General features: G+C 37.1%; 1 protein-coding gene across 1 annotated transcript in view; it reads right to left on the bottom strand.

Moving 5' to 3' along the window:
• The window catches only part of arhgap32a (Rho GTPase activating protein 32a), a 35,902-nt gene extending 15,925 nt beyond the window's left edge, over nt 1–19,977 (bottom strand). Inside the window, exons 1-6 of the mRNA XM_051863206.1 lie at nt 19,720–19,977; nt 14,470–14,587; nt 9,869–9,956; nt 9,679–9,773; nt 9,488–9,572; nt 539–625 (exon numbers count right to left, since the gene is read on the bottom strand). Of these exons, the coding sequence (XP_051719166.1) occupies nt 539–625; nt 9,488–9,572; nt 9,679–9,773; nt 9,869–9,956; nt 14,470–14,558 (444 nt within the window). The 5' untranslated portion in view covers nt 14,559–14,587; nt 19,720–19,977. The remainder of the gene's footprint in view (nt 1–538; nt 626–9,487; nt 9,573–9,678; nt 9,774–9,868; nt 9,957–14,469; nt 14,588–19,719) is intronic.
• Nucleotides 19,978–21,642: the final 1,665 nt, after the last annotated feature.

The raw sequence follows: 21,642 nt of genomic DNA, 5'->3' as shown, positions 1-21,642 counted from the left end.
AGGATCTGTGTCTGTGGTTTGTAGACAATGAGATTTGCTCTAATGTGAGGGATGGTTCAGAAACAGCTAGAATCCTTTCAGCTCTCACACTCACAAACACAAAAATGGGCTCTGAACTCATATTTTTAGAAGCTCTGTGAATGAGTACAAAACCCTCCCAGAGCAAAAAACACCCCCATTGTTTTGGTATGGAAAGAAATGCAGGACCTAGAGTATTTACATTTACAGCTTTGTCTTCATCTTGGCCTCAAAATCCTCTTTGAAAATCCTGTCTTTTCCTAAATCCGGACGCATTCCATGAAACAGATAAATTGCTGTGCAAACTGCATGCGGTTGGCCTGCCTGTTTGATCTGAAGCTCTTAAAGGTCTTTTTATAACTTTACCATTTTTCCTAGCATGGCAGCGGGCTTAGTTTTTGCTCTGTTGCCATAACAAATCAGTGATCCTGAGATTATATTTTTTCTCCTCTGTCACACAGTAAGGGCTACAGAGGTTCTGGTTTTTGAGATTTTTTCCCCCTGTGTGAAACAAGCTTACCTGGCAACATATCTGGACCAGATACACTAACTCCTTTGAGTCCAGGCCATTGTGTGTGAGATCGTTCTGATCCTCAGATAAAGACAACTGTGAAGAGAGAGATTCTGAATGTTATTATTCCTTAATACTCCTATTATATACAATATACTCACAAAAAAAAACAAAAAAAAAATGAGAATATTAAAAGTACATACTACAAAAAACGGTGCAAAATGAAGTTCTTTACGAACCATGCATTACAGTATTCTTGTGTCGCATTTTACGTTGTAAACACAGTGCAGCGCTTCTGGGTTCTAGGTCAGAATGCCGACTCATTATTGGCTGGCTCCTGCGTCAGCATCACACGCATACGTCATGCTGCTCATGTGAACAGCATCGGCCAATACTGAGCCAGCGTACGGACAAACACGGAAGTGCTGCACTGTGTTTACAACGTAAAATGCATAGGAGAATGACAGGGTAGATAGGAAATGGTTGAATAAATCGTTATTTTTGTTTTGTTTTTGTGCACAAAAAGTATTCTCGTTGCTTCATAACATTAAGGTTGAACCACTGTAGTCACATTACCTATTTTAACCATGTCTTTACTACTTCTCTGGACCTTGAATGTGGTAATTTCATTGCTTTCTATTGGAAATAAAAAACCTCTCGGATATCATCAAAAATACCTTAAAGGGTTAGTTCACCCAAAAATAAAAATTCTGTCATTAATTACTCACCCTCATGTCATTCCACATTAAGAGATTTTTGATAAAATCCGATGGCTCAGTGAGGCCTGCATTGACAGCAAGTTAATTTACACTTTCAAAACCCCAGAAAGGTACTAAATATTTAAAACAGTTCATGTGACTACAGTAGTTCAACCTTAAATGTTATGAAGCGACGAGAATACTTTTTGTGCGGCAAAAAAAACAAAATAATGACTTTATTCAACAATATCTAGTGATGGGCGATTTCAAAACACTGATTCATGAAGCTTCGAAGCTTTACAAATCTTTTGTTTCGAATCAGTGTTTCGGAGCGCGTATAAAAACTGCCAAAGTCATGTGAACCATTGAAATTTCGAAACACTTATGACATAACAAAGCCTTGTTTACTGAAATCATGTGACTGGCGCTCCGAACCACTGATTCGAAACAAAAGATTCGTAAAGCTTTGAAGCTTCATGAAGCATTGTTTAGACATCACCCATCACTAGATATTGTTGAATAAAGTTTAGTTTTTTTGCTGCATAAAAAGTATTCTCGTCGCTTCATAACATTAAGGTTGAACCACTGTAGTCACATAAAATATATCTTTAGTACATGGGCATTTGAAAGTGTAAATTAACTTGCTGTCAATACAGGCCTCACTGAACCATCGGATTTCATCAAAAATATCTTAATTTGTGTTCCGAAGATGAACGAAGGTTTTGCGGGTGTGGAACGACATGAGGTTGAGTAATTAATGACAGAATTTTCATTTTTGGGTGAACTAACCCTTTAAAGTGAAGATTAAAAAAAGTATTATTGACACGTCCTGTGATGGTCATAACACTAATGTAATAAAAGTCCCCCTCAAGACCAGTTGGTCATTGCAACCAACAACTAACTTTACTTTAAAGTTAGAGGAAAACTACACACACACACACATACAATTCTTACAAAATTACACATTTCAAAATGTTCAAAAGTGCCAAAATACTTGGCCAGAGTATATGGCCATTTAATTTTAAATAAAACTGAAAAATGTATTATAATTATGATAAAATAAATACAATAAACATAAAATTCAACAAGTGACATTAAACTTGTCTTTAACCACTTTAAATCCAAAATAACAGCCCAATACAAATTTAAAGACCTAAAAAGGTGCTTAAAAGAGTAAAAACGCTAGATAAAATGTACATAATATAGCTAATTCCATGATATAACACAAAACTGAAAGGATTAACAGCAATAATGCCAAGTAAAACTCCACAAAAGGTCATCAGCTCCAAAGAATGAGAGAGATGACAGACACATGCTCCTCACTGCAGCTGGAACTGCAGTTGTGGCACAGCTCAAACATGATGATGGATTTTTAAGGCTGCAGAAACAACAGGCCCTGATGAGTGACATAGAGAACAAAAAAGAGATCTACACACCACATACAAGAAAAAGAAAAGAAAAGAAAAGGAACTGCAGGTATACCACATCTCAATAGTGTCTGATTCTTTCTGGTTTCAGAAAGCCAACACATTCCCAAAACACTAGTGTAGCATCATCAAGGCTTTTCCTCAGAAGTTTCCACAACTGGCAGAGCCCAACATTGTATGATCGTCCTCTATAAAACATCACAACATCTACTTGTCCCTGCAAATGTGATTTTGACCCTTGACTTCAAAAACTGATGTGATTCAGGGGTTTCAATATTCAAATGAAGCATCCAGTCAAGCAAACTCCTCACAGAGGCAGTGCTGTCTTTGTAGTGTCTGCTGTAATTTACTTCTCTGCATCATCTCAGTAATGCAGACTCCCCATGCATCATTCAACACACACACGCACACACACCAGCCTCTACATCAAAAACAAGAGCTGCATCCCTTTAATTGATAGAAAATGCCGATCCAACACTGAGCCACTTCAAAGGTGCATTAAACAAATTAAAGCATTGATTATTTATATATAAAACTAACAGAAACTTACACAAGCATTAATGACCTACTTAGCTATTGCAGTTCAGTAAAGTAATACAAACTGCAGAATAAGCACTTGATTTACAGTAGATCTATCACCAATTTCCCCTATAAGTCCATTAAAATAGTGCACACTAATGTATTTTTACATCCTAATGCATCTAACTGAATTAGACAATTTAGGATCAACAAAACTGGTTACAAAGCACTGAAAATCAAAATCAAAATTTTCCTCAGTAAAAGCATCTCTAAATAAACAAATAAATAAATCAATAAATAAGCTTTAACAAAGTAAATTTATTTGAAATGCAAGATTTTAAGACTTATTTTCATAGATTATATCTTATATTAAATATATTATTGTTTTAAAACTAAATCTTACATACTTTAGTGAATCAAAATTTGCCAATGGGGTAAGAAATAATAATAATAATAAATAATAATAATAATAATAATAAAAAATAGTGATCTTTTCTTACACAATTTCCATGGTGCTATGAGGGGAAAAGACTCCAACTAGAGAACATCACAAAAAATATGATACACAGTGTAGTGTAAAAACAGTAATGTAGTAATAGTGCAGTGTAGTGTGTGTATAACAATAGTAAAACCACATGACAGAGAAGGCAAGGATTTTAATTTCCTCAGAATGGTTATAATTCTTCCCATGTGAATAAGACGGATAGATACTCACTGATATGCCGTCTGTCTTGTCTTATCATCACGCTCAGGCCCATTCTGACAGATCCAATGTAAGAGTCCCCTATCGTCTCACACCTGCCTTTCCTTATTCAGCTCTCTGCTGATGTTCTGCACGGCTGCTGCTGCACGCAGACGCAGTAACCCGTCACACACGCCCCCACAGACCAGCAGCCTGTGCTCAGTCAGCCCAGCTCATCAAAAACAAACGGCCGGATTTAGAGCGCAATGAAAATCAGCAGTGTGCTGCAGTGAAAACACGTCCTGTCTGAAACACGGACCTTTTCACATCTTCATCTCCTGCAGTAGAGGGATGTGCATGAAGCTGTGTCTAATAACAACTGAGGAAGAGGACAAATATAGAAATGGAGCACCCTCCTCCCCACCGCCACCACCACCTTCTTAGCCCCTCCCTGCGCTGGATGTTGGTCCTCCTACTGGATCAATGCAGAAAGGAGCTGTGCTCTCAGATACAGACCTCAGAACAGGAGAGATGCATCGACGTTTTAGGACATCCAGTGGTGACCATTTAACAAAAATAAATAAATAAATAAATAAATAATAAAAATAAAAATTATTATTATTATTATTATTATTATTATTGCATAGACTCAATTATACAACAATAATAAAATCAAAATTATCATAGAATGGTCATAGAGTTTTGTATAGGCTCACTTTTTGATGATTTTGTTGTTTAGGAGAAATGTCTTTGCCAATTTCTGCCTACATTCTGCAAGATAATCCTCTCAAAAAACATTTCAATGACATTTAAAGACCCCATGAAATGGTTTGACAGACACTATTTTCATTTTTCTGTATTGACATATTTCCTATTAAAAGAGTAAATTAGGGTGGGAAACATGAAGAGAGGAATTGTCCTTTTTAAAAAGTCAACATAATGACAATTACTTTCTGTGTTGGGGGGGTGTATCAATATATTATATATATATATATATATATATATATATATATATATAGACCTATTTTGGGTCTGCAAACAGCGATTATGTTTTTTGTGGGCGGAGCCTACCTGGTGGAAGAAAATGACAGTTCTGCAGTACAAGTCTGTGGAAGCCACAGAATAAAAGAATAATAAAAAAAAAAAAAAAGTTAATTTCGATCTCACAATTCTGACTTTTTTTCCCCCCCTCACAAATCCAAGTTTATATCTCTCAATTCTTAAAAGAAAAAACAGAATTGTGAGATATACTCGTTATTTCTGTATTTTTTCCTCAGAATTGCGAGTTTATATACCCCTTCAGAATTGAGATATAAACTCACAATTGCGAGTTATAAAGTCCGAACTGGGAGATATAAACACGCAAATGCAAGAAAAAAAAAAGTCAGAATTGTGAGATAAAAATGTTATATGCTATGTTTAAAAGTTATCTTTGTAAAATGTTATAGGTTTAAATATTATTTCATGCTGTAACTGCTATGTATGTATGTCCCCTATGAACTGCATATGTGAATATTATGTAGACTTACTATTTACATCAAATTCATACTTTAACAGTAGACTAATTGCAGGTTTCATCAGTCCAGTCTGTGACTTGCAACATAAACATCTGTTTAGCTTCAAAGGGCGATGGTGTTGACACGTGTTAGTATTGTGTGCACAGACAGCGCGCCAGAATCGAGTTTTCTTTCACACTTGAACAAACAATAACACACACAATAATGCCAAAATGTCCGTTTTGTTTAAAGTGTCCTTATAAGAGCAGTCTTAAACAAGTTAAATAAAGTCTTAAATGAACGTAAAGAGTGTGAGGCATGTGAGATCTTTGTCATGCGGCAGTGGCAGATCTTAAAGTGACAGCAGCCACTAATGCTCTCTATCATTAAAGTTAACCAAAGAACATTAAATTTCTGTATATTTCCTACCTGTTAGACAGGTAGAAAGGGCACAGGTAAATATAACATTTACTATGGGTTAATGTGAGGATTGTTTTAAGTTCACTTATATTTAAAAGTTATATTTTTTGAAGCCTAATAAATGTTAAAAAAAAAATTGATAGCTTTCAATTACACTGTAATGTTAAATGGCTTCAGCACAGCCCGCCTACCATCCGTCTGCCTCTGATTGGTAGCTCGATATATACAGAGGTAAGATACAGGGGGTGATAACGTGGAAGACAAAGGCAAATCCACCCCGCCAGATCAGTTTTTATTGGGGTCGTTTGGGAAGATATCTCATCGAGATATCAGTAGCTGTATTAGTATCAGTGATACTGGCCTTTAATCATTAAAAGATCCCATTAAACAAGTATTTAAAATATACTGTCTTTATGTTGTTTCTACTTATAAAAAAAAAAAAAAAAAAAAAAAAAAACTTGTCTGGATATGATAAACTGAAATGAGAGCTGAAAATTGCCAATGAGTCCATGTTATTATGACCAAAATCACTTGAATGCACATTGTAATTATGATTTCGCAAGTAGGAACTTCCCACGGATCATCAATATTTTTGGCTCATTTTCCCAGAAGAGAAAGACTATAAATTTTAACCTGAACGCTGTGGTGAAAACTCTACTCGAGTCTTTGCAACCTTATCATGACAGGCCCTTTCTAAACCACTGGTTTGGAAAATTCCTCTAGTAAAAACATGCCAATTTTTTTTTCTTTGGCTGAATCTATGAAAACCTGAAATCATGTGCAAAAATCATCTTTAGCGCATTTAAGTTTGTAGCAACTGAAAATGGGTAAAAAGCAGACGCCAAAGGTCAACAGCCACACCGGGACTAATCTGATTGTTTACGTCACACAATCCGTGGATTAAAATTCCACTTGAGTAATAAATTCCAGCAAAAGCTATAACCGAGCAATAAACCAAGAGGAAATTCCTCAAGTTGCATAAAAGCTAGAAAGAGTAACCCAGTGATCATGAGTTGACCTTTCTCCATCTGGAACCACAGCCCATCAACAGTACAGTGCCATCATTTACCCAAGGGTTGTCAGCAATTCAATCACATGTCATGCATCTTCCCCTAAAGTGGAGTGCCAGGAGTCTTAGAGATCAGAAATTAATCAGGCTCCAAAAATATGGATTATAAATATAGATAAATCACATAATCCAGCGCTGACCTACTTTATAACATAGATCCTGGATCTGGATCCATCTATAACATATTCTACGAGACTTCTTGATCATGAGTTTTCAATAAAACTTACGTGATGCTTTGCGGTTTTATTACAAAATCTTGATGCTCACCCAGTAGTCATGCAGATTAAGTTCGGATAGCAGAAGTATCAATGTTTCAAGATAGATCCACCTACTGGAAACCATTTTCTCACACAGGTCAGCAGCACCGTTTGTGGAACCTGCTGAAACCTGCAGGTTTGGGTCCATTCTAATGAAATGGTGGTGAGTGAGGGCTGCAGCGCCACATGAGGCCCTCCTCTCTGTCTGAGGTGATTTATAGCAGAAAACAAAGAGACTTAATCAATGTCCCAACCAGCTGCTGATATGGAGATGGAGGTGACTGTTCTGAGATGAGTAAAAGCCCATTACAGCATCACTGAATTTGGCCCAGTTCTTCCCCCATCGTTCCGCACTAGAGGAAGAGGCAGGGATCCTGAAAGCTCCTCTGTAAACCTGAGCCGAGGAATGTGGAACATTCACACCACCTCTGGGAATGCAACAAAGGTCTACATGAAGACGCCACAGAATGGATGTTAACTCAATACCCTATTCTAGGACTGAACAGAGACAAAGTTATTCTTGTGGTCTAAAAAAGTATATGGAAGCTTAAACCACATTTAAATGAATGTCATTGTATTGTACAATAAAATATGAAACCAGAGTCAGCTGCTAACAAATAACAAAATTTTTATCTTGTGGATATCTTATCTTCATATTATCTTATCTCTAGGATGTTTAGATATTTTATTTGCCCTGGAAAAAGAGGCAAAAATATTTTTTATACTTTTTTGAAGTGTAAAATTCATCTCCTTCATTTTAGTTTTGTTCAGTTGTCCTCGGTAAAGAAAAGGTTTCTATCTAGAGTCTATACTGTATATGTATATTTTTTTCCCGGAAAGACAAAAGGCACAATGGCATTGTTAAACTGCTAAAATGTGCCCATGAGCTTTGAAAGCAACAAATAAGAAGCAGTAATAAACAATATTCCTTCTGAAACATCAAATGTCTTATTTAACTGCCAAGTTTGGAGTTGAGTATCAGTGTTCTGGTGCATGCATGACTCTGGACTCCTCCAGCCCCCAGCCACTGTGTGTCAGCGTCACGCACTCAAGAGACTGAATGCAATCTAATAGAACAGGAGTCTGTGTGACCTTGAGAGCTGAAACACACAAGATGATGGAGGCACAGAGCACAGAGCTGTGAGACGTAGAGGTAAACTTCCTGTTTGTCAGCTATGACACCGTACCCTGTTCATGATGCATCGAAACCAACACCCTCATACTGTACATACAGGAAAGACTGAGGAGGGGCTCTGTGGCATTTACTGGAAACGACATCTGCTGCTCTCTGCTGGAACCCATCAGCATAGCAAAATCTGGCTGGACAAAAACGTATTTTGGGCCTGATATGTTGAAATAAAAATGGAGAAGCCCAGTTTGATGTTCTATCAGAGACAGTATGGGGAGAAGAGGGGCAGCAGACTGACCACAAAGAAAAAAAAAAATCAAATACAGTGGCAAATATTGAACGGAAATCACATCTTTCAGTTAAAACTGCTTTTTCTGATATAGTTTTTACTCAAGAATGCACATAACTGGACTAGGCTAAAAATAGTTTTTCTGTGTGTGTGTGTGATTTGAAAAAAAAAAAAAAAAAAAAAAGCTTTTAGTTGCTTGAGGGTGTAACCAAAATGGCTGCCAAGTTAACCGACTTGCTTTAAAGGGATTTTGTTCATTCATTAGAGAATGTCTGCTTAAAACTAATGCAAATCTCCATTTCGACCACAGCTATTAATGTCATTAATCATTATGGTTACGGTGACTATGAAGATATTAACATATGACCTCACACATTTACATATCAACACATTAACATACGCAGCTTCCTGGCCTGTGCTGATAAAGTGCGAGCTAGCCAGTTTGCACAATCCCATTTGTATAAGAACATAAGAAGTCTTAAAGGCACAGTAGCTATATATAAAGTGTAGAATATGGGCAATTAAAGCTTAAGAAAATGTACATTTCCATTAAAAAGTTTAGGATCAGAATGGCTTAAAAAAAAAATTAATCATGTTATTCAGCAAGGACGGACTTCTACAAAAAATATTTTTTTAAATATTATATATATATTTACTTGAGGAGAGTCATTGGTTTCACAGATATTGCTATTATCTGGAAATGGACAATTTAACAATTTGGGGAGAAAAAATAACGCTGAAATTGAAACAGCTAGCCAAGACGTTTTCCACAGTCTGAAGATCGTGTAGGATAGCAAATAACCAGACAGAGACCAATGTGGATTGCTTGTAACTTAAACCTCAGCCCTAATTTCAACATGATGGATAATCTGCCACCAGTGAAACCAAGACCAAAGCCAAGAGCCTAATTAACCCATTCCCGTCAGCCATGAGTGATCATGGCCTTCAGCGGTTTACCATAAAAACCCTCACCTGCACGGAGCCAAAGTCAACAATCTCATAGTGGAAGTGGGCACATTCTGCCAGCCTGGGAAAATGGCCTTTGGTGAGGGACAGTCTGCAAAACAAAAAGAGCTCATCAGTATTCTCCTCCGTAGGTCTGAAGGAGACAAAACAGAAAATGAATTCTGTAGAAACCTTCCCTTTATCATATAAACACCTACTTTTTGACGTTCTTGACCTTCATGCTGGCCGTACTGGTACATGAGCGCAGAGAAGACTCTGCATGCAGTTCATGGACCATCGGCGCTCCTCGTGCCTGCATATACGAACACACGCACACACAAACAGATGATTACACAGCACTCTAAACACTTGAAGCGTAACATACAGAAATCCAGTACACAGACGCACCATAACAGCAATGGCGTCCTCCCAGCCTGCAGTCTCTGCTGGCTGCAAGCTCCTATCTTCCTCCCCCTCATCCTCCTCTGGGTGGGGCCTTAAAGAAAAGAGAATCAGAGAGGGGTATGTTGAAATAAGCTTATGCTACGGCATACATACATACCTCTGCATAGCATCACTCGGTACAAAGCAATAACATCAATGAAATTCCTGAACTAGGATTGTCTTAAAGGAATAGTTCACCCAAAATAACTCATTCATATTACTCTTCTGTAGAACACAAAATAAGATGTTTTGTAAAATGTTCATGCTGCTCTTTTCCAATCAATGAAATCATTTAGTGATCAGAGGTTGTCAAGTCCAAAAAGCTCCTTAAAAGTCATCCATATGACTAGTACACAATATTCCAGGTCTCCTGAATCCACACAACAGCTTTGAATGAGGAACAGATCAAAACTTACAGGTTGGAATATACGACACGACTTTTGCCAGGATTTGCAGCCTGGAGGAGTCAACGCTAGTTGCAGAAAGTCATAGCATTCTGCAGATTTTAGGCAGAGTTGATCGATTTGACAGAAAATCGCATAGCATATTATAGGCACAAACTCTGATTTTTTAGCTTCAGACAAAATGTGTCGATTTTAAAAGGCAATTTTATGTTGATTTTAAAAGTCATGTGGAGTATTTCAGCCTTAAGTCGAAAAATTATACTTCTGTCATAATTTTCAAATCTCATTCATTGCTTACGTATATTCAAACTTGGTACCACAATATTTCGCAGCACAAAAAGCTATCAGAATTCAGAAGAATTGGAATATAACTCACAAATCATATTGACTATTTTTATGATGCTTTTCAAAAGAACATATTTTGTGTTCGATAAAAGGAACAACATGAGGGTGAGTAAATGATGACAGAATTTTAAATTCAACATTAAATGAAAATTTACCCCATTTATTTTCTAAATGTAACCCGATCTTCTGGGTTATAGTCCACTTAAACCCCAGGCCCTTTCTTACAATCGACTGCAGCGAGGCTCGCATTCAGATCTGTCTTCATCCAATCGACAACCGATGGATAAAACCAGTCCCTGCCCTACATTTTATTTTTTCCAATAATTAATTTCATTCCGATGTACGGGGCTTTTTGCTGGATAAATTATTAAAGTGCCCCATTATGCAATTTTAAAGGTTGCTAATTTTGTTTTGGAGGTCTCCTACAATAGGTTTACATACATCCAAGGTCAAAAAACACTTTCATTTTCTCATAATATACATTGCACATCACCTCATTTCTAAAAGAGTCGGAAAATGGTTAGTTCGAAGACTCAGTCTCTTTAAAGTCAGTCAGACGGCCCAGTCTGTTGTGATTGGCCTACCGCTTACAGCGCATGTCGGAAATGAAACGCCCATTACCATATCTGAATTTCAGCACTAGAGGCTTTCTCAGCACTTGATACACAGTGATATGAACAGTAACAATGGTGTTGGGTTTACCGTATCAATTCGAGTCCTCATGGAAGTGCATCAAAGTGGATTTTCTTTAGCAGCGCAGAAAACAGTGCGTTCTCAACATGCCGACAACACAAACCAAACTCTTCCGGGCCTCAGCTACAACTACAGTGTTTGAGGGCAAGGCAAAGTAGAGGCTGATCGCTGGCAGCCAATGAAGACCATAGGCTGGCATTATGCAAATTTGTTACAAACCTACGTAGATTTGTAACGAAGTAAGACTGGAATTACTGACTCCATTTATCGTGCACTTTGATTTTTAAAACTGAAAAAGCATAACAGGGGCACTAACTTTTTGTAGACCCAAACCCAGGTCCCTACAAGCCAACAGCTCCTGAATGTCCCGAACATGTGCACAGCCCAGCTGGATATGTACCTTCAGTTTCCTCACAGTTTTGGCTGCCTAATCAAGCAGGACATACAGGCAATAAACTAACCAAGTTGAGAGGCACCACTCATTATACTGAACTCATGACCTCTGGGTGAGGAAATAATCAAACAATGAGCTACAATTTGACCAAGGTCAAGCTGTGTCAATAACACAAGAGTAAAGCTGCTAAACAAGCACATACCAGTCCTAATGCATTTTCAATGTGTCCGTTAGGATCTTAGCTATAGGAAAATTACAAAATCAGATTTGTTAATGGGGGTACTGGACCTTATATAATGTCTTTAGACCATTAGTAAAGCTGTGTAAGATGTGTAGTAGTTAAACCACTCTTGCAATCAATCAGATTATGTACAAACCTACTCAGTTTATAAGCCAATCATGATGAATTATTCATTCATCTCCTGTTTCTAAAAGCTCACTCTTCACTTCACATCTACACGTCATGAAATATTCCACCCATTTCAGATAATCTCCAGAGCATTACCCAGTTCACCCTGCAGCTAAGAACATGGCCAAGAGGGTCGAAACAAGGAGGCATTATAGAAGATCAGATCAGTGGTGGTAAAAAGCACACTATTGTATGTTTTGCGACGCACAAGGATATCGCTTCAATCAGTCAGTCAGTCACAAATGAATCCACCCTAAGTAACAAAGAACAGGGCTTGAAATATGATGCACTCCATGGGGCAAGGAAAGGTGAGCTGGAACAGCTTTAAGGATTGGAAAGCCTTTAGAATGGGAATAAAGGCTGGAGTTTAGGCGATTCATTCAGTAGACAAAAGACAGAGTCAGTGATTTTGTTCCAGAACATCCCACATACCCCTTCCTCCTCCAGATTAGACCATCATGAGATTGAATGATAAAAATGCCTGATCCGGTTCATGGCAGAAAGAGGCAAAAGTTTACTGCCATTTCAAAATCACAGATACAACATAATGGCAGGATAGTGAGTTTTTTAAACAGCAAATTATGGGTCAATACAACAAAAAATGATTTTCTTACTCAGTTTTTTTTGTCTTGTTTTTTCACTACAAATATCTAAACATTCTTAAATCAAGATATATTTACTTAAGAAGCAAAATGACTAAAGATATTGTCTTGTTTAATGAAAAAAAAAAAAAAAAAGTATAAAATTTGGGTGAGTTTATGCTTAAAACAAGAAATAAAAAAAAATGTTAGTGGAGTAAGAAAAATAACCTTGTTTTCCCTTTGAATTAAGTACTAAGCAATACCAAGCAAACAACAACAACAACAACAACAACAACAACATTTTTGCAGTGAATGTATTATGAATTATGAGAGTGTCCACGATACTGATAATTTTGTCAGCTGTTTTTATTTATTTATTATTATTTAGTCTTAGTTCCTGTGTCAAATGTCTTTGTTAGTTGTTATTAGATTTAGTCAGCTTTAACCTGTTTTTTGTTAGTCAAGTTTCAGTTGACTAAAGGTCTGGGCATTTTAGTATAGTTTTAGTCAATGAAAACTGTTGACGTTTTAGTTTATATTTGAGTCACATTTAGTTATGCTGCACAATAATGGTTAATGTAATCATGACTATTTTGCTCAAAATTATAATCGTAATTATTAATGATCACCACTGTTGTCATTGAGAAACTGCCGCTCATGCCATCCTATATATATATATATATATATCTCTCATTATTAATTCATAAATATCAGTTTTTGTGAAGTCTCACCATATGACAACCTGAACCTTGCCTTGTCATAAAAAAAAAGGTCATATTATCTGATATTTTGAGACTTTTTGACTTTGAGGGTCTGCAGGCGTGTTTATACAGTTTCCTGTTTTATTTTATTAATTTTTTTTTGTATGTTGGTTGCATCACATGATGTTGATCTGGTGGAATAAATTCAAATATTAATAAGCAGGTTTGTTCATTTTTTCAATAATAATAATAATAATAATAATAATAAAAGATTAACTACGGTACATGCCCCCAGTTTCACAGACAAGGCTTAAGCTAGTCCTAGACTAAATAGGTAAGTAACTTGTACTGACAAATCTTAAAATAAGTCAGAGCCAGAGCCATTGTTTTGTCTCAAGATGTCTCCGTAATTGAACTAAGGCCTAATCCTGGCTTAGGCTAAGCCCATTCTGTGAAACCGGGCCTTAACGTAGTACTTCAGGTTATGTTTTTCCGTTCAAGAATTACATTTTTTTTAATCAGACATTTACTTTATTACACAATATTAGAACAGTTATCACCCTGATAACTAAATGAATTTTGAATAAATTAATAATTAGTATAAATAAAGCATCATGTCATCGACTATTACATTAAACCATGCCTGCTTGCTTGGGGCGGTACAACACGTTCATTGATGACCGTCCTTGTTATCATCTCTGTAGGGCACCAGTTGCACACAAATCACCACTACAATTTACTCCTCAGGGGACAAATTCACATCTGCTGCATGCGGTGCTGCTGAAATATGCTGTCTCAGAATTAGAATAAGGTAACCAGTCACATGACACATAAAATGCCTGTGTGTGCAAAAACCAGTACATGCACTGCACCTGATTATGCAGAGATTCAGCCAATTGTGAAGAAAATGCCTCATATAACCTTGCAAGAGAGAGACACACACACACACACAGACACACGCTATAAGGCATAGCTAGCTATAATCGAGCACCGCAGCTGCCAAAGCACACTGAGAGGAGAATGCAGGCTGTTACTCACCTTTCACAGGGATCATGACTGCATGCGTCTCTCAGAGGTGTTGGAGCTCTGCTGTGTGTCGCTGCTGCAGTCCCGCTGCACGCCTCCATGATACTGAGTCACTGCAACAGCTGCCCGTCTGTGAGGGGAGGGAGGAGACCGGACTTCGCTTTAAGATAAGCCTTCAACCTTGGCAAAGGATGAAGGCCTGTGGCATGCACATGTGTGTTATGTATGTGCATGGTGGACTTATTTACTTACTTTTTATTGCCATACCAGAATCAAAGGTTATATTCATTGCAATAAATAAATGTGATGGATGGATGGATGGATGGAATAACAGCCTCAAATCTAGTGGGCCAACTAAAAATGGAAAACTTTTGGGGGGCCTGAAAACGCAAACTTTGAAAACGGGTTTTAAAGTGCAAGTTTTTGAAAACGATACTGTTATTGTCTCAGTGTAAACTACAAAAACATGAATTTGTGAAAACGGTGACGTCATGCGCATGCGTATTATGTGTTCAGTCTATATGCGCATAGTTTTTCTTTACAAAATGACATCGCCAACTACTGGCCTGACATGCATAATACAGAGTTTTTAGTTGTTTTTGCGTATACATGTGAACGGGATCATTTTGACAATGTTGTCACCTGTGCGTGAAAAGCGCAAAGAGCAAATTTTTAGGTGTCGTGTAAATGTAACCTCAGTTTTTCATTCAAAAATCTAACCTTTAAACAAAAATCAACCTCCATTTGCCAAGATAACAGCTCTGGATCTTCTTCTATAATGCGTAATAAGGTTGATGAACATACAGCAAAAGATCGGAGACCATTCCTCCATTCAGAACCTCTTCAGATCCTTCAGATTCAGAGGTCCATGCTTGTGGACTCTTTTCTTCAGCTCATCCCACTGGTTTTTTATGTGGTTTGGGTCAGGGGACTGCTATGTCCATGGCAAAACCTTCATTCTGTGGTCAGTGTACTATTCTGTTGTTTATTTTGAGATGTGTTTGGATCATTGTCATGCTGGAAGATCCAACCACAGCCCAGTTTAAACTTCCTGACAGGGTCAGGGTGTTGACAGGTGTTGATTTAATACCTGCTGGTACTTGATGGAGTTTATGATACCCTGTATCCTAACAAGTTGTCCAGGGTCTTTGGAAGAAAATTAGCCCCACAGCATGAAAGGGTTAGTTCACCCAAAAATGAAAATTCTGTCATTAATTACTCACCCTCACGTCGTTCCACACCTGTAGGACCTTTGTTCATCTTCGGAACACAAATTAAGATATTTTTGATAAAATCCGACTGCCAAAGTCACCACTATACTTCACAGTGGGGATGAGGTACTCTTCTACATGGCTATGTTTCTATCTATGCCAAACCCGCCTCTGGTGTTTTTCCAAAAAAGCTTTATTTTGGTCTCATCTGACCATAAAACCCAGTCCTACTCAAAGTTTTAGTAACACCTGTAGATGCATTTAGATTGTTGTTTGATGCCACCAAAGGCTTTTTTAACTTAACCTTTCCAAACAAGTTGTGGGTATATAGGTGAGATCTGATCATAGTTTTGGAGATTTTCTGACCACAAGACCCAACTAGCATATGCAATTTTCCAACCCAAACCATCCTCCTCAGTGTGTGTGGGGCCAATATAGACACACATCCTCTTCCAGGTGGATTGTTGCCATCTCCAGTTGTTTTAAACTTCTTAATTATTGCCCAAATAGTGGAAATGAGTATTCCAACAGTTGAACTATAAGCCATTTCATGATTTGTGCAGCTCAAAAACCTTTTGTCACACATTATTACTGTATTCTTAGGTCTTTCCCATATGGATGACTATAGGAATTTGGTCTGCATCACTTCATATTTAGAGCCCAATGAAACAGGAAGTCATGACTTATCACTTAAGTGTTCCTGCTCACTAAGGTGAACTTAAAAACATACCATATGAATGGGAATATACTTCATTTAGATTTTTACTCATTAGAATTTGTAAGGGTGCCAATACTTTTGACACACATATTTTGGACAAAAATGTATTTATTTCATTTATTCCACACATTACATTTTGTGTAAATTAACTTTTAAAGGTTAGATTTGTGAATATTTTTGAATGAAAGACTAAAAGGAGAAATGGCAAAAACTAATTTTCACAGTGATTTTTGCTTATTTTTACCAAGGGTCCCAATATAGCTATATAGTCAGATAATGATAATGAATACAGATAATGAAAGCACTACAATTAAATTTGAGTTCAAGCAAAAATCAGTAGGCTAAATGGTGACTGTACACCTTGAACCTAAACGAACCTAAATGAACCTAAAGAAAATCAATAACAAGGACAAGGAGTGCTTGTGTCATGTTCAGTGATGCATGACCATGATGAATACAGGATTTACACAGACTTATACAAGCAACGTTACAATACGCTACTCCATTAATAATTCAAGTGTGAAGAATAAACAAAAGGAACACTGGAATATCGAGCCACACCCACAGTGACAGAGAAAGACCTTATGAAGATTGACATGCACAGGACTGGATCTGATAGAGTACCGAGATACGAAAACAACAAAATATTCCTCTCACACTCTGGCCCTACTGTCAAAAGTGCTGAGAGAGAGAACCTTTATGTTGACTCAGCAGAATGAACCCTCCCTGACAGGAAAGACAGCTCCATATGTGCATGCAGGCACCTGAGAGGGTTAACTTCACCTTCAGTACATAAAGCAGTAGCGCCGGTGATTAATACAAACCTAATCACACTGCCTGTATGGATGTAATTAATGATTATTTAATAGGATATTATTAGAGTACATGTTGGCATTCAATATCTTAAAGGGTTAGTTCACCCAAAAATAAAAATTCTGTCATTATTTACTCACCCTCATGTCATTCCACACCCATAAGACCTTCGTTCATCTTTGGAACACAAATTAAGCAAGACAATTAACACTTTCAAACGCCCAGAAAGCTACTCAAGGCATATTTAAAACAGTTCATGTGACTACAGTGGTTCAACCTCAATGTTATGAAGCAATGAGAACACTTTTTGTGCACCAAAAAAAAACAAAATAACAACTTCATGACAATATTTAGTGATGGGCGATTTCAAAACACTGCTTCATGAAGCTTCGAAGCTTTACAAATCTTTTGGTTTGAATCAGTGGTTTGGAGCGTGTATCAAACTGCCAAAGTCACGCCCCCCCCAGTGGTGAACCACTGAAATTTCGAAACACTTATGATGTAACGAAGCCTCATTTACTGAAATCACGTGACTTTGGCAGTTTGATACGTGCTCCAAACCACTGATTCGAAACAAAAGATTCGTAAAGCTTCGAAGCTTCATCAAGCAGTGTTTTGAAATCGCCCATCACTAGATATTGTTGAATAAAGTCGTTATTTTGTTTTTTTGGTGCACAAAAAGTATTCTCGTCGCTTCATAACATTAAGGTTGAACCACTGTAGTCACATGAACTGTTTTAAATACATCTTTAGTAGCTTTTTGGGCATTGAACATGTTAATTATCTTGCCGGCAATGGAGGCCTCACTGAGCCATCGGATTTTATCAAAAATATCTTAATTTGTGTTCTGAAGATGAACGAAGGTCTTATGGATTTGGAACGACACGAGGGTGAGTAATTAATGACAGAATTTTAATTCTTGGGTGAACTAACCCTTTAATATGAGCAACAGTTTATGGTCTGTATTCTTTGATATGCAACAGAACACAATGGGGTCTAAATGTATGAGACTACAAAAAAAATAAATATTTATATTTATATATATATACACACACACTGTCCAGCCAAAAAAAGGTCACTGTTTGGATTTAAATAGGCAAATACTTAAGAGTCTAAGATTGTATCATTATTGTGGTGATTATTATGTTTCTAGCATGTTATATGTTTGGCAACAGTTCTTCTAACCCTAATCGATGGAGTTGTTCTAAACCTATGAGTTTCTTTGTTCTGCTGAACACATAAAGAAGTTATTAAGAATGTTGGTAATCAAACCATTTCTGGTCCCCACTGACTTCCATCGTATTTTTTTTATTATTATACTATGGAAGTCAATGGGGCCCAGCAACTGTTTGGTTACAAACATTCTTCAAAAGATCTTCTTTTGTGTTCAGCACAAGAAATGAATACAGGGTAATACAACTTGAGAGTATGTAAATGATGACAGAATTTTCATTTTGGGTGAACTATCCCTTTAAACAACCATGTAGGAAGACACATCATGGCCATATTCCAGGATGACAAAGCCAAGATTAATCAGGCTCTAATTGTGAAATAATGGTTGGGAGGGAGCATGAAGAATCATTTTTACACAAGAATTGGCACCAGACATTAAATTCATTGGAAGTCTTTGGGATGTGTACATATAGTACTGTGCATGATGTTGTTTTAGCAATGGTTTAATGACCATATATAATTATTTCATTATTTCTCAGTCTTTTTATTAGAATATAAAAAATTTGATGCATTATTTAACAGAAAAAAAAGTGTCACTTGAGCAATAGCAGGAACTGGCTCTTCTAAACCCAAATGGGATGGAAAAGGACTGGAAGGCCAAGAAAACTTTCAAAATATGATGAGAAGTTTCTCAGATTTTCTTCTTTGAGAAACTGGAAGAAGTCCAGGAGGTCACACTAAATACTGATTTTTGCTTAAAGAAGCCATTTCGTGTGCATATTTCCTAAATGTTATTTAATACAACTTGAGTATGAAAAGCTGATGTACATTGATGTGGTTGCTAAGCGACAGATTATCTTGAAATCCTTCAGGAATCGTTCAGTCTTGGATTCTGAATATCTGATGGGGAATGTTTACAGACAGGAAATAATATTCGTGCACACGTATGTCTTTATTGTTATGTGACTAAGGAGGTGAAGAAGTGAACCGTATAGTGATGTTGAAATCTTGCATTGGCTGGCAATAAAATGCGCACTGTTGTCATGGGCAACAGCATGTGACTTCAAGACTGAGTTCTGTATCTCTAATTGCTCATTGCGTGTGTCCATGTTTCGTAACACTGGGCTAAACTGTTTTAGGGTGCTTGTCCTCAACCGGGGGAAGTGAATAAAATGGAGGTTTATAAGGAATTTACAACGGCGCAGATTAGACTACTAGCAATGTTTATGTACGGATACAATATTACTAGAAAATATTACTTGTATATACTTAGTGTTGTAATATAATAAGTACATATGCTTCCTAAATCGCCAACAAAAAGAGGAAAGATAAACACGAGTCACTCACCTGTCTGTGATTGTTTCAGCGTTACTCCCCCAAATGAAATCCAAGAGTTTTACCCCTCTAGAACATCTGTCCGTTATTGTGAATGCGTGTGAAATACAGTTAAACAAAAGCATCCTTCATCGTGTGTGAACGTGGGATCTGTGAGTGAGTGAGTAAGCTCGGTCTCGAGGCAGGACACATGAAAAGTTCTTTCTCACGCACCACCTGATAAACTGAGTGCGTGTGTTTGGAGGCGTGTCTGGGGGCGTGGCCAGGAGCAAGGTGGATGTCAGTAGGATCCACTTAACTCTTGTTAGTCCCTATTGAGAACACCCAGCTGAGATTTGACCAACATTTAAAAACTTAAAAATTCATGGGTCTAAAGACTTCCCTTAGGGGATAATGTTTTGTTTTCTGTATTATGATACCTTTTCCCCCCATTGAATATAAATGGAATAATAGGATTTGAGTAAAAATAAATATTAAAGATTTTTTGGGATACATCTTTATAGCCATTTCCCCCCGGTTTCACAGGCTTAAGCTAATCCTGGACTAAAATGCATGTTTGAGATGTTTTAACTGAAAGCAACTTGTACTGACAAATCTTAAAATATGTCAGTGCCATTGTTTTGTCTCAAAATGCACACCCGTAATGTTTTTTTTTCCTATGGTACATTTATAAAAGCTACTTAAATGTCCTAACTGAACTAAGGGTACGTTTACACGACAACGATATGGTTAAAAACGGAGATGTTTTTCCTTTGAGTTTTCCGCGTACAGACTACACCATTGTCAAAACGATCACCATTCATACGAATCCGTGAAAATAACAAAAAACGCTGTATTCTGCTGGCAGGCCATTAGATGGCGATGAAACACTATAGACTGAACATGTAATGCGCATGTGCGTGACGTCATCGTTTTCACATATTCGCGTTTTTGTTGTTTACATTGAGACTGTTTTCAAAAACTTGCACTTTGAAACCTGTTTTTAAAAGTTTGCTTTTTCAGGCCACCAAACTGCCGTTGTCGTGTAAATGAACGGCCAAAGCGCACAAAAAGTTTTCCGTTTTTAGTTGAAAACGGTGTCGTGTAAACGGCCTAATCCTGGCGTAGTCTAAGCCCTGTCTGTAAAACCGGGCCTTAAGTGTTTTAAGAGAAAATTACATACATTTATTCGCCCTCATGTCTTTCCAAATTGTAGTACTTTCTTTCTTTTGTGGAATATAAATGAAGATATTTTGACGAAAAAAAAAAAAAAAAGGTAACCAAAATAGTTTGATTCTTCAAAATATCTTCATTTTGTGTTCCACAGAAGAAAGTTATACAGGTTTGGAATGACATGAGGGTGAGTAAATGAAGATGCAAATTTTAATTTTTGGGTGAACTATCCCTTTAAATGAAACCAAACTATCATTGAGAACAGTTTGTGAAATATATAGGCTACGCAGTAATTATCATATGTCAGGTAAGATTTGATACATAGACTAAAAAAAAACACACCATCTCCAGCTGCATAACATGCTAAAAGGTCATAACTGGTTCATTAAAGTGATAGTTCACCCAAAAATGAAAATTATGTCATCATTTACTCACCCTCAAGTTGTTCCAACCCCGTATAAATTTCTTTGTTCTGTTGAACACTAAGGAAGATATTTTGAAGTAAGTTTGTAACCAGGCTGCTTTGGGCCACCACTGCCTTCCATAGTAGAAAAAAAAATACTATTGAAGTGAATGGTGCACCAGAACTGTTCAGTTTCCCAAATTCTTCAAAATATCTTTCTTTTGTGTTCAACAGAAGAATTTTTTTTATATATAGGTTTGGAACAACTTGAGGGTGAGTAAATGATGACAGAACTTTCATTTTGGGGTGAACTATCCCTTTCAGGTGAAAATGACCAAAAGACAATTGAAAGGTTAACCAAAACTGAGCAGAGTCTGTCT

The sequence above is a fragment of the Ctenopharyngodon idella genome, chromosome 15, assembly GCF_019924925.1.
Source record: "Ctenopharyngodon idella isolate HZGC_01 chromosome 15, HZGC01, whole genome shotgun sequence".
NCBI classification, from domain to species: domain Eukaryota; kingdom Metazoa; phylum Chordata; class Actinopteri; order Cypriniformes; family Xenocyprididae; genus Ctenopharyngodon; species Ctenopharyngodon idella.
Note: the sequence above shows the minus strand (reverse complement) of the source record. Positions and strands in the feature narration are given on the sequence as shown.